Consider the following 14,823-nt stretch of genomic DNA (forward strand, 5'->3'; position numbering starts at 1 on the left):
CTGTCTCTCCACCTTCAAGAAAAGGCTCAAGACGCACTTGTTCCGGGAGTACAACGGTACTTAGGAACGGTTCGCTTGACCCGATGTTAGTTTCCTCAAGGATCACAATGACTCTTGCTTAGAGACTTGTTGCTCTTGTGGTTAGTGGTAACTGATTTAAATTTTTGGTTCTCGCTGTGATATATTGTTTTATTACTGTTGCTTTTTCCCACAGGTACACTTGCACTTATAGCTGTTCATGTTGTTTGGTTGTGACTTGTTTAACTACATGCTCTTATGGTTCTTCCCTTTGGCACTTACTTTGGTTGTTCACAATGTGTGCTTCATGTTTTGGCTACTCGCGATGTTTTTTGGCTATCTTGTTGTTATGATCAGTGACCTATGCACTTTGTAAAGCTCTCTCTTGGAAGTCGCTTTGGATAAAAGCGTCTGCTAAATGAATAAATGTAAATGTAAATGTACCAGGCTACTGAAAGAGCACAGAGGATACTGATCAGAAGAGGAGACGCTTGAATGGAACAGCAGTCTGGAGATGCAGACATGAGGAAGGAGCCGAGGGAGAGATGTTCACAACTACAGAAAAGGGAGTGTGAAAGTGGGTCAGACACGGAAGGGACAGAGATGAGACCTCTCCCTGGAGCTGATCGTCAGCACCGGAGTAGTCCGTCACACACACACACCTCAAAACTGTAGTTACACATTTACACACATCCAGACCAAATGAGCGCGTGCACGCACACACACCTCCAGTGGAATAAAACAAGTCCTGCAAACCTAAGAGGGTCGGTTGTGCATCTGACCTGTTTGTGTGTGCGAGTAGAGAGAGACTGGAAGTGGAGGGCGTGTCAGGATACTGCAGCTCTGTGTTCTCACAGGAAGCACTTCTGATATTATCCTACAGTATGGAGTGCCCCTGCGCAAACCACTTCCTACAGCCTGTGATCTCGAGCTGTTATCCAGTCCTACTCCCTGCTCTGCAGGTCTGGGATGGCCAGAAATGTACTTGACAGTAACTTATGAATTAATTATTTTTGGTGGCCAAGCCGCGAAGCGGTGCAGCCACCTCAAGTGTTTCTACCTTTTCTTATAATTATTATACTTCTGCCATGGGAGTCTATGGTAGCCCCTAGAACCACATGGTCAGAAGTTGTGAAATTTTGAATGTTAAGGAGAAACGTTTTTTCGCTACTCCTCCTACAATTCTTGTCGAATCTTCTTCAAAATTGCCACAGATGATCTTCAGACCAAGCCTCACAAAAGTTATCCCCTGGAGCTTTGATTTTCACAACCGTTTGTTAGTTACATCAAATACAGCAACTGATCCGGAAAAAGGGAAGTGAGGTCATATCTTAGTGAATCTTTGATGCATTGACTCCAAACTTGGTGTATGGATTCATGACCCTGTTATTAGGAGGTCCGAAAAAGGTAGGGTAATTTGAGCTCTAGGGGGCGCTACAATAGGCAAAACTGTGTTTTGACCAATAACTGTTGATTTGTTTGTCGTATTTAAGTGATTCCTATGTCTCGTGATATCTTAAGAGATCCCGTGTCTGACGCATGTTAACGCATGATACCAGACGAATTGATGAGGCCGCCATTTTGAATGAATGAAACTTTTTTCCCTACACCTACACAATGTATCCAATATTCACCAAATTTGGCACAGATTATCTTCAGACCACAATCACCTTGACATGTCAAAATAGGACTGAATTACAGCCGTTGGGGCAACAATTTGGGCCAAATCTGACCACGCGTGCCACAGGAGAAACGGCTTACTTTTTGTATACAGTAACTGTACACAGCAATTCCCAGCGCTGAAAATGGCTCACTGGGATAAGACAGGCTCCTTTGAAGTGCAAGGTCGTAGGTTCGAATCCAGCCAAAGTCTCAAGCATATCATGATACTGGTTTATCTGTTTAGTGATGCCAGGTATGCGACAGTAGCTGTCGAGCAGTATAATCATAATGGTCACGATAATGTTTCATTCTCAGGGGATTTATACTCAGTCAGATTTATTGTGCTTTGTCGATATATAGTGATGCTACATCTAGCCAGTGCATCGGATTTCTTGCATCATAACTTCTGAACAGATTGGTCATAAATCACAAGATTGGTCTCTTCTGATTCTACGTGGCATACTAAGTCGAAATATATCACACTGTCCCGTGTCAGCCATTTTGGGCGTCGGCCATTTGGAATTTTCATAAAAACAAACTCCTCGTTCGCCGTTGCTCCTATTTTCATGGACATGTAATCAAATCATTTTCAGACCACAATCACCTTGACATGTCAAAATAGGAATGAATTACAGCTTTTTAAACTTGGGTCAAATCTGACAACGCTTCCCACAGGAGAAACTGCTTACTTTTTTTTATACAGTAACTGAACACAGCATTTCCCTGCAGTGAGAATAGCTCACTGGGATAAGACGGGTTCCTATGAAGTGCAAGGTCATAGGTTCGAACCCAGCCACAGTCATCAAGCATGTCATGATACTGGTTTATCTGTTTAGTGAAGCCAGGTATGCCACAGTAGCTGTCTAACAGTATAATGGTAATGATCATGTTTCATTCTCAGGGGATCTATACTCAAGAAGACTCAGATTTATTGTGCTTTGTAGATATGTGTCCTCTAACCGCTAGGGGGGCGATCCCATGTCTGACACATGTTAACTTTTGATACCAGCCGAATTGATGCCGCCATTTTTAAGGAATTACATTTACATTTAGTCATTTAGCAGACGCTCTTATCCAGAGCGACTTACAGTAAGTACAGGGACATTCCCCCGAAGCAAGTAGGGTGAAGTGCCTTGCCCAAGGACACAACATAATTTTTGCACGGCGGGGAATCAAACTGGCAACCTTCAGATTACTAGCCCGACTCCCTCACCGCTCAGCCATCTGACTCCTTAATAAATTAATTAAAACGTTTTTGTTCACTCCTCCTACAAAATGTATCAAATATTCACCAAATTTGGGACAGATTATCTTCAGACCACAATCACCTTGACATGTCAAAATAGGACTGAATTACAGCTGTTTAAACTTGGGCCAAATCGGACAACCGCTTGCCACAGGAAAAACTGCTTATATTTTTACCCAGTAACTGAACTGTGATTTGCAGCACTGAGAATCGCTCACTAGGATAAGTTGGTGTCCTGGCAACGGCAACGTCAGAGGTTTGAATCCAGCCAAAGCCGACGAGCTTGTCATGTCTCTGATTCTCTGTTTAGCGAGACTGTAAGCCACTGCAAAGGAAGCCAGGTACACCGCAGTCGCTAGTTACCTGTAGTCAAGCTACAAGCTATAGTCAATGCAATCCTCACACAAACTATCAAAATGATTTTAGATTTTCGAAACCGTTTGTCCGGTACAGCCAATCGAAATCGGCAGCAGAGCCGCCAAACAGAAAGTTGTCGTATCTCAGCAAATCTTTGATGGATTCACGCCAAACTTGCTGCATGTACTCGGAACACTCTTCTGAGGATGTCGAAAGTTTCTTCTGGGTCATCTGACCTGCTTGGCCACCCCATTGCTGCTTGCAGCTTTATTTTATTTTGATTCTCTACAGTATGCGCATATCATATACAGTACCAGTCAAAAGTTTGGACACATTGGGAAAATGTGTCCAAACTTTTGACTGGTACTGTATGTTTTGTGTGTGTGTGTGTGTGTGTGTGTGTGTGTGTGTGTGTGTGTGTGTGTGTGTGTGTGTGTGTGTGTGTGTGTGTGTGTGTGTGTGCGCACGCGCGCACACACCACGGAAAGGGAGGCTCAGGAAAGGGTCTGAGGTAGAGAGGGGACAAAGGAAACTGACACGGCATCATCCTGGTGAAACGTTCATGAGTCCAAAAGGGAAAAGGAGCTTCCCTCTGCACGATGACGACTGCCAGCACTCGGTCAGCATGTCTGTGCTCTCAGAACGGGAGAGAAAAAACTGAAATCGCTCTATATGGCTTGTGTTTGTGTCTTGTGACACAAAACAAAGTCTGTGCTGTTACACTGCAGATTGGCCTTTGAACAGCGCCAGACAGTTACAAACACACAGTATGCTAGTAGGCACAGTACAATCTGTGCCTCTGTCATACCTCGCCTGGTGGTTTCACTGGCGAAACAATGACATAGTCGTGAGCCAAGCCCTTACTGGCATGTCCAATTTAAAGAGCTACATCCCTTAAAACATTTTGCGAGAACAGGGACAGTGTGTGTGTGTGTGTGTGTTCACGCGCGCTTGCATGTGCGTTATGAGTTGAACTAACAAACCCTTGACCAGCTGATCCCATGTGTGAACAGTCAGGCCCCAGAGAGGGTGAGTGACACAGAGCCAACACTGAGCGCTCCGATAAAACTGAAGAGTCTTGAGAGAGGAGTTAAGCACCTCTCTGATGAGTGTATGTATGGGTGTGTGCGTTCTTGCATGGTTAGTCTGCCGAATGGAAGTTGCCTGTGCCATTTCCTGCCGTGAATGTAACCCTCAACTTCATCCTCCACCCGGGAGAACCACTCAGGTGTGTGTTCTCCATAACATAAAAGGGTATGAGTCAAAAGAAGACTAGACGCTGGTGTCAGTAAGATGTTTGGCTCCAGTCTGCTGAGCCTGTTCCTCCCCGTTCTCTCCACGACCCAAAAGAGGCTGCGGTTATGGAAACGTTCTTTTTATTGAGTTGCAGCGATAAAACCACAGCACTTTATTGCCCCCATTATGACACAGCGGACTACTAGCTAGTCATAAGACTGCAGAGATGGGGGGGAGGAGAGACAAGGAAAGAAAGAGACTAAGAAAGCTACATGCCGTGCAGCTATACAAGTCTATATTATACAAGTCTATACAATGTGTATTGCTTTTGTGCATCATTCAATTATTTAGGAGCTGTGACAATATCAGTAATAGTAAGTATGCATCAGATGTTGTACTAAAGGTATCAAAATACTGTGACAGATAGGTTGGTGGGAATATGATGCTTAGCCTGTGGCAGAGTTAGTCAACACAGTCCATTCGTGAATAAGGACAGTATTAAAGAGTATTAAAGTATTGAAGTGTTAAAATTCTTAAACATTTATCGAAGCGACGTGACACACTGGGGAAACGCTCTGAATGTCTCCTCAGGGTTCTGAAATTCCACCCTTATCGTCTATGTGCAGGGGTGGGGGTCGCGTCGATCCATGATCTGAATGTGGACTGTGCCGCATAGAAAAATACTTGTGGTCAGGCAGCATCAAAGGGATATGTTTTCTGCCTCAAAGCTGGTGATTATCTCATTGCATTGCTTCAATACACATCTGCAGCTTCATCTCACTTCACATCACATGGGGCAGGGTGGGCAATCCCGGCCTGTTCACTGTGTTTCGAAGGCTATCCCTTTGTATCATTGGGTTTCAATTTTAGGTTGTTTTCAGTTGGTTATTCCATCGAAAAACATTTACCCCAGCCCTTCCACACTGAGTAACTGCTACCTAATGTTGGCCAAAATCCAATGAAAAGACCACAAACTGAAATATTCATCCTCCAGCAAGATTCCAAATCTGTCAAGCCTTGTTGGTGCTTGTACAAACACACACACACACACACACACACCACACACATTACAGCCAACACATTCCAGCTCGATACATGACAACACACACACCATCACCAGAATCCACATGGTGACAGAGCCTATTGCCAACGCCCCAACATGCATTTGTAGCTAGCGAGTCAGATAGAGGAGGGAGAGGAGGAAGGAGGGAGGGAGGGATGGTGATGGGATACACTGAGGTAAAAGCAGCACTCAGCATACAGCCGGCAGCTTACTGTCACTAAACAATAGGACCACAGGCAGGGGAGCTGTTCCGAGAAAGACCTCACTTAAATGTCAGAGGCCTGTGAGTGTGTGTGTGTGCGTGTGTGTGGGAGAGAGGGAGAGAGCTTTAGGCTCTGTGTCCAAGATTTGTCAAAGCTATAAGATGGATGGAGAGACTGCTAAATGATCAGTACTGCGTCTCCAGAGGGGTGGACCAGTCCACTCTCTTACAGCAGCATATAGAAACCCAGAAAAACACCACTAGCTGCTGGACTCCCCTGACATCCCCTCCACCTCACAAACATCTGAAGAAAACCTGGGAGAGATGGATGGAGAGAGAAAGAGGAGGCAGAGACAGCAGGTGTTCAGTACAACTGTCAGAATCTGCAAGGCTTGGGTTTTAAATAACAAGACAGAGAGGGGAACGGAATAAGAGAAGGGGAAGGAGAAAAAGGGGGAAAGACAGAGGGAGAGAGACAGAGAGAGAGATAATGATATAGTGCCAGGAAGCTCTCTCCAGGACGACAGCAGCAGGCAAAGTGTGGGGAAACAATTACAGGATCGGAGAGAGGGAGGCATGGCATGGAAACGATGAGAGAAGGAAAGAGAGAGAGGAGACCACCACTGCACAGCAACAGCATTGGTGAAAAATCTTCCGGTGGGTGACTCCACCACGACCAGGCCTCAGAGCGAGGGCCTGGTCTGAGAGGAACAGGGGATGAGCTGAGGGGAACAGGGCATGAGCTGAGAGGAACAGGGCACGAGCTGAGGGGAACAGGGCATGAGCTGAGAGGAACAGGGCATGAGCTGAGAGGAACAGGGCACGAGCTGAGGGGAACAGGGCACGAGCTGAGGGGAACAGGGCACGAGCTGAGGGGAACAGGGCACGAGCTGAGGGGAACAGGGCACGAGCTGAGAGGAACAGGGCATGAGCTGAGGGGAACAGGGCACGAGCTGAGGGGAACAGGGCATGAGCTGAGAGGAACAGGGCATGAGCTGAGAGGAACAGGGCATGAGCTGAGAGGAACAGGGCATGAGCTGAGGGGAACAGGGCATGAGCTGTGAGGAACAGGGCATGAGCTGAGGGGAACAGGGCATGAGCTGAGAGGTTAACAGCCCAGGGACAAACTCTGTGACACAGGATGTAACAGAGAATTATCCACTTGGCACATGGGTAAGGTAACTCTCTCTCCACTCAATAGACGTCAGAAAGGGTAAAGTTCAAACGGTAACATCTGGAAGGTGAGCGAAGGGTCAGAGGTTGACCTCGGTCAGATTGATGAAGACCAGCCCAGTATGAACATGCATCCATAAACAGACACATGTAAACACTTTCAAGTACACACATGCAGAAAATAGCTACACAAATTCTAAAATGTTATCTGCCATTCAATCATGGCCAAATAACTTAGAGTTATTTGCCCATGATTGAACAAATACCATGTTCACTTTTCCCCTATGGCTTTGAAAGAATAAGAGAAGAATGGAGGGAGAAGGACTATAGGAAGGACTAAACTAGAAACTAACTGCACAATAAGCAGCTGGGGTGAGTAATGTCACACTGCAAAATGTCAGAGCGTCGCTCCCACCTCCAAACATTCCTAACCTGAAGATGGATTGAGGGAAAGACAACGCTGTGGATGATCAAGTCAAGGATGTGAGATCCACACCCAAAGACAACAGACATGCAACACAGCACACACAAACGGTGAGTGGGGGAGTGAGAGGGACTGCAGGCAGGGAGGCCATGTCAAAGTTTCTGATTCTGCTAGCTCAAAAAGAAGATTGGGACAGTGGCCACGTGAAACACATGTTTGCCATAAGATTTCATTTCAGCAAAAGCCTGAGGAAAGCCTGAGTGAATGAGTATGTGTTTATATGTGAGAAAAGGTGTGTGTGCTAGAGGCCAAAAGCTCCTAAAGTCATCAAGAGGTAAAAATAACTTTGTGATAATGTTCCTATCGAGACTGACATTGTGTGTTTCCCAAGAGTACGTAAGTGTAACTGGAAGTGCACACAGATCTGTGACTTTCTGCCAAAATACTGATGCTCTGCACCAGAAACAGAATGATATGGAACTAGCATTGGAGTTCAACTACTGCTTAAGCACTATATATGTGTAACAAAAGGTTAAGAACCCATCTTATGGTGAAAAATTGAATATGAATCAGTGAGTCACTTAATTTGAGAAATATGTCAATTGGCAATTATAGCACAAGGATAAACCTTGAAGGCTCACAACTTAATTGCTTTTAACAAGCACACGGCTAGGAAATCTGCATTTGTTAAAAGATCAGACGTCTCAAGAAACAGTGTTGAGCTCTTGAAGTTGAGGTCAGCTAAGGTAAATAACTTTTCTTCCGGTGAGTCAGATGATTCAGGGATTGATGGTTGAAACCCCTTCAGGCCCTTTAACGTCATCTCTGAGAAAACATTTTTGCAATAATGACGAGACTATGGTCTGGAAGTAATTCAGGAACCAGTGCAAAAAGATGCAAAACACTGGCATACTAGTAAATAAATGCCCGATTGGTGCTGAACTTGCTAGCTTGATCCTCATACTGCTTCCCCCTCTATGTTACCAAATAATGTTCATGCTTACCATGTTTCTTTTTAAGGTGCCCATTTGGCAGGCAGACCATGAAGAGATGAGATCAATGTGTGTGTGTGTGCACTTGTCTACATTATCACATGCAGACACTGCAGAATTAAGATGCTCAAAAGCTTTGGCACTTAGCTGAGGCAATGACTTTCCAAGAATAGTCAGAAGAGGAAACGGATTTAAAAATAAATAATAATAATATCTTTATCATTCAAATCCAATTGAAATGCTAAAGCTATGCATGTTCCTACAGTCCATTGCATGACAACAGTGGAGGGTCTATAGTTCTATCAGAAGGGGATGTGTGCAAACAGCAGCAGTGTTAAGTGAAAACTGTCATATTAATAAAGTATGATTTATAAACCTATATATTACTAAGACTCAAATCTGCACATGTTGATTAAAATGTTGAATGAGGCCCAACTATGGGCTTCTGTCTCATCAGATTTGCCCAGGAATGACAGGCATTGTATCTGAGGGGCATTATTGATATTTCTGAAGACCTCAAAGGACTGGTGTACACTGGATAATTACTCCCACCAGTTTAGCCTATAGCCTGCCATCACCACATGATTCTGGGTGTTAAGATACTGATCATACCTTAGGCATGGGAATTTCATGTGAAAAATCACACCCACATTTTTGCTTTATTTTATAAGAGGTGATCCATTTGAACACTCAAGATTAGAAGACTTCTTTGTGGTAAAGAGCAAAACAAAGAGAAACAGCTCTTTCAAGGCAAACGATTGCAATTAACTCTCTGGCTCATATATCCACCTAGAAACATTCCATCATCTGCCTGAGGTTGTTGTGGTTTACTTGACTTTGGCCCATCTTTACAGTCCATTCACAAGCATTGGATAGCCTACATGCCTTTCTTGCGCTGTGAAGACATACATTTTTCTCATGCCATTCCCCAACACGTTAACATCTGTCCAGTACCGCACCACATAGCACAGTAGATGTGTTAGTCATGGCCATGTCACGCAACTCCATGGAAGCAGTATTCACTCTGTTCCTACATTACTGTACAGCCATAATGAACTAGTGGACACATACCTGCAGGTCACTTTTCAAATATCCATTCTTCTCATACATACTCACTACATACCTGTAAGCTACGTATTCAGCCAATACACACACACACACACACACACACACACACACACACACACACACACACACACACACACACACACACACACACACACACACACACACACACACACACACACACACACACACACACACACACACACACACACACACACACACACACACACACACACACACACACACACACACACACACACACACACACACACACACACACACACACACACACACACACACACACACACACACACACACACACACACACACACACACACACACACACACACACACACACACACACACACACACACACACACACACACACACACACACACACACACACACACACACACACACACACACACACACACACACACACACACACACACACACACACACACTTCAATGAGAGCACAGAAAGGAGCAGACGCATTCTAGAAAATGATGACTGGACTAACAGTGACACAGCTCCATAATTGTGAAACATTCTATTTAAAATCTAATACTTTCGTGCTGAATATTAACAATAAAAGAACACGAAATATTTGTTGCAAGTAAGACATTTCTATGGTCAGTTGTTGGCCCCTCCCAAAACGCAGACATGCCCGCACACTACGGGGATTGTAAATTATGTCCACCAAAAACGTCAGCGACCAACTCAGCATTCCAGCACAAGACAAGGAGCAAGGTGTTCAAAGCTTGTTCTATCATTAAATGCTAGTGTTTACACAATAGTTTTCGTATGTTTCTTAACTCACCATTTCTTTGTGCATTCCACCATGAGTTCTTGATAGGAAGCCACGAATTGGAATTTGGACGCATGCTTCCCCACACGTTGTAATCTTTTCCAAACCGAGGCCATGTTTCTTTAGGAGCGGATAGTTTTTTTATGTAAAGCTACCTATCCCGTCCTGGATTTATGCTTTCTTTGGCTGAGTCCCCACTTAACGTTGATATTCAAATATATCCACACGGATTCAGACTGCTTACAAACACTATTAACATTTCACCAATAGATTACAAAAGGCAGTTCGTAGCAGTTCCACACGGTTTGGCATGCCTTTAAAAACATCCCGACAAAACCAGAAGAAGGTTCATGGAATTTTTGCCGCGGTGGCTGTCAGAATGACAGCGTGCATGGTTGAGAAAGTCAGGGAAAACGACTGCAGCTTAATCCCCTGTCTTCTATTGCGTTATAACCCAGAACACCTAAGAAAGATAGAAAATAGTTTAGTAACAAAGCTGCTAAGAGGGGTACAGCTGTGAGAACACGTTATTCCATAATCTACAAACATTCAACACAATTCCACAACATGGTGCTTTAAATGTCACTATAAAAAATGTAGTCTACCCCACGAAGAGCATATTACAAAATGTAGTCAATTAACTTCACTAGCCTTATCCAGACCAGAGCATTTAAATTACAATGCTAGTTTAATTTTATTTTTCAACAGAAGACAGACAAGGGGAGACTGATAACTATATAGCTATCATGCGAACCCAGATTGGCACAGGCTGCGAGACAGTCCAATTAACTAGCTAGCTGGCTAGCTAACGTTAAAACCTTGCAGGGACTAGTAACCCACTGAGTGTATAAAGCTTTACCATGAGTTAGTGCCAGCAAATTTCGCTGGCATATTGGTGTGATTATTGTATGGTTGTAATAATTCGTTAAAAGGCAACAGAATATGCAGAATGCAGACTTTGCTGCAAGCCTATTACCTATCCGTCTCGAGCTAACGTTACTATACAGTTGGTTGAATGTTACCACGCACCACGTCAATTCTGATCTAGTTTACGTTAACTCTGCACGTAGGTTCCAACAATTGCACGTAAATATTACATGTCAACATGATTTCCGCCTAACCAACTAAAACTAGACTCGTTAAGGTTCTGCTACAACCACGCACCCCGGCTGTTCCAATTTTGCCGCTTAGTTCTACCCAGCGCCAGCGGTGCTGATACTTTCTAGCTCACTCGCTAGCTGTCTTGCTAGCTAAATGTTTCCACACTGGTCAGAATGACACGTTGAATGAAAGAGATACTCACCATTAAAATCACATTAAACTTTCGTTTAAAAAGCGTGCAGTTGTTGATGCGACGGCTAGTCACTAGATAGGTAGTTAGACAGCGAGCTGTCCGGTTCCTTCCATTCCCATGTTGGCTAGACTGGCAAGCTAGCAAATGATCACATCAGCAATGCAAGCCCTACTAGTAGCCATTCGACAAGAGCTAGCAAATGCTAGTTAGCCAGCTAAATTCGAGCAAGCTATCAAAACATTGAAGCAACGGAAATAGTTTCTCGCTGGCAAACAGGTTTCCGACGCTATATGAGGAATCCAACGAAATACGCTAAGATTCAGCTCGAATATAAACGATATATTTCCTTGGGACAAAAACTACTGGCTTATTACAGGCTTTCGAATTCCAACAAGGTACATACGTACTCTCCACCCTCATTTACCCCTCCATCATTTATCCCTACACTGGTGACTAGCTTCTGTTACGCCTGGAAGAAACGCCTTTGGGAATCTACCATTGGTCAAATCCATGTGTAATACCTGGAATGCTTTTTGTAAAGCTCTCTTTTGTAAATCGCTTTGGATAAAAGCGTCTGCTAATTGACTACATGTAAATGTATACATCAGTCAAAATCTGTCCATCAAATTAATGAGTAGTACGCCCAGACAGTATGCTACTGGAGCTACAAGTGTATGATGCCTCATTCATTAAGGCATAACATAGTCAGTGTGGTATGGAAGTTCAATGCAGTGGACGTGCAGTGTTAAAGTCAAAGATGAAAAAGACTGCCACCACTGCTATTGTTAATAATATAAAGATATACAAATGTATGAAATTAATGATCACCAGATTAAATATGCTGCAAAATATTTTTTTCAATGAGTGAAAAGTGCGCTGAAACAAACATGCGTTTTGTATTTATCCATTAATTCATTTAGCACCGTTTTATAGTTTACTGAATACAATGTTATAGTGACATTTGCCAGTTGACAGTTTCACCAACAATTAGCATTTTGACACAAAATAAGAAAATACATCACAAATGGTTTGTGAAATAACCCAATTGATTTTCATGTCACTGTAATGAATTTTAAAAGTAATGCCTGTGAACACTGACATATTTTCTCACCTATAATGGAGGTAGAAAAGAGGGGAACCCAGTACATCACATCAGCATTAGTATATTCTCGTGAGTCTTAGTTAATGAGCAAGACATAGGAGGAAGACCTTTGTGTTCTGTTTGTGTCATGTCTGCCTCATGGCCCCAGGCTTACACCACACCACAGGGTTTAGATGTAATAAGCTTGGAAGTGCTGAGAAAGACAGACAAGAAGGCAGCCACAGTGAAAAAAAGCTAAAAAGGGAGGCAACAACATTTAGACAGTTTGTTTTATTATTGTCTCACTTCTCTTTATTATCAATAATAAATTAAATGAATGAATAAATCAGTCAGATGATGGTGTAAGGCTGGGTGTCATCCTGCCCCCACCTCTCATATGCTAAAATCTGGAGTTGCTGGATGGGGTCTCAACTTGATGGCTCTCACACCCCATTCAAGATTTGGTCTGATTGGTTGTTCTTGTGTATAAAAGGAATTGCGAAGCATTGTTCTGTGGATTCTTGATCTCCTGAGACCTTCTCCTCAGCTCTGGCTTGTCCTACTCCTTCCTCACATTTTGCTTTCTATCTCCGGTTTACAATAATCATGGAAGGGTACGTAAGAGTTCACCATCACTTTGTAAAATGTTTGCCTTGTAATTGATTTCATTTATTTGCAATGTTATGAAATGTTTATTTCATTTAACCTGACTGAACTTTCTTTCTCTGATTTAACCCATAGAGTCAAATAACTGTAATTCCATTGGTATTGGCATTATTTGGTTCATGCTAATACACTTTTCAGTTTCCCCTTTAAACCATTGGGGAATTCGTTTTGGTTGTTTGGCCAATATTTAACCCCCTACAATGGTCTATTGTAATATTGGTCAACGGCAATCAAAATGGGACCATGATTTGACAGCAGTGAGGCTGACAATTTAACCGCTCCATGCCCGCTGTTTTAGTTTTTGTCTTGAGAGCTTACAGGGAGCTTCCCCGATGTGTCAAGGAATGCTTTGATGTGACAAACGATATGGCTCTAAACACCTCCTTGAGTCTGAAAGGGACTAAGGGTGGTGGGGGGTGCAGGTGGAGTCTTCCTGTCTGCAGGCTCACTGTGGGTCCCTCCAGTCACCCTCATGGAGGAGATCATCCCTACTGAATGTTGTTGAGATAAGTGTCAAATTTACTTTGAACAGCTGAGAGGAATTGCTAACAAAGTGGAACCCTTCATATAAAGCCTGTGAGTTTAAACCAATGATAGGACACAATTATTCAATATTATAGCTAATAAAAATATTTGCTGTTCAATTTTGGTGCTCTTATGTTGACTGTGGATAGTTGTAATAACCATATAAAGGATTTAGATAATCTTTTTCACTGACTTGTCACTTCATCATAGTTCGACTGTAGTCTTAATGTTAATCTTGACTAACTGCCCTCCACAGTCAACTGCAGGAAGCCAAAGGGCATTATATTTTCCCTTTTTCACCACTTTGTTAGTGTGTCCCCCCGTGAAAACAGAAGCAGGGGACTTGCCACATAAGATAAGAATCTTTGGACCCATGCACTGCTAAATTATTGTGACGTGGCAAAGCATCTGGCAGGGGTTGGTGTGGTACTTTAACCCTGAGTCAAGACTGGTTGTCCTGATGTTTGATCTGACTAAGCTATCAGGTTGGATGAAGAGAGTAGTGTGAAGGTTTCTGCCATTATGGCAAAACCTAAGTATAATTAGTAGTTTCTTTCAGGAATTTTGAGCAGTTGACTCAATAGGACATTTAAGGGACTACATTGTGAATAAATAATTGTATCCAGAACAGAATATTGAATATGAGGAAAAGTTTATACCAACCAAACAGAATCTGCAAAGTAAACAATGTGTAAACAATATGTTTCAACAGAAGAATCTTGACACTGATTATCTATTGGTAATTCTGGCAGTAGTTATAAGTTATACAGACGCTTCCTAGTCCAGTTTGAGATAAATCTCTACTGGTGAACATCATTGTTTTGCATGTATGCCTCGAGACATCTGGGATCAATGTTGGAAGTCCTTTAGACTGCAGTGTGCCTGTTCACAACACAACACAGGGTATTTTATGCTCTTTTTGATCCAATTTTCAGACTGACACTTTAGTAAGTGCTTCGGTCTTAATTTTTTATGTACTTGAATAAAGTATTTATATTGACAAACAATGG

The 14,823-nt window shown here is 43.0% G+C and overlaps 1 protein-coding gene across 1 annotated transcript in view; it reads right to left on the minus strand.

Moving 5' to 3' along the window:
• LOC136943271 (EH domain-binding protein 1-like) overlaps window positions 1–11,951 on the minus strand; it is a 103,619-nt gene extending 91,668 nt beyond the window's left edge. The window contains exons 1-2 of the mRNA XM_067236534.1: window positions 11,551–11,951; window positions 10,260–10,710 (exon numbers count right to left, since the gene is read on the minus strand). Of these exons, the coding sequence (XP_067092635.1) occupies window positions 10,260–10,363 (104 nt within the window). The 5' untranslated portion in view covers window positions 10,364–10,710; window positions 11,551–11,951. The remainder of the gene's footprint in view (window positions 1–10,259; window positions 10,711–11,550) is intronic.
• Between the last annotated feature and the right edge of the window lie 2,872 nt (window positions 11,952–14,823).

Source organism: Osmerus mordax, chromosome 5 (assembly GCF_038355195.1).
Source record: "Osmerus mordax isolate fOsmMor3 chromosome 5, fOsmMor3.pri, whole genome shotgun sequence".
NCBI lineage: Eukaryota > Metazoa > Chordata > Actinopteri > Osmeriformes > Osmeridae > Osmerus > Osmerus mordax.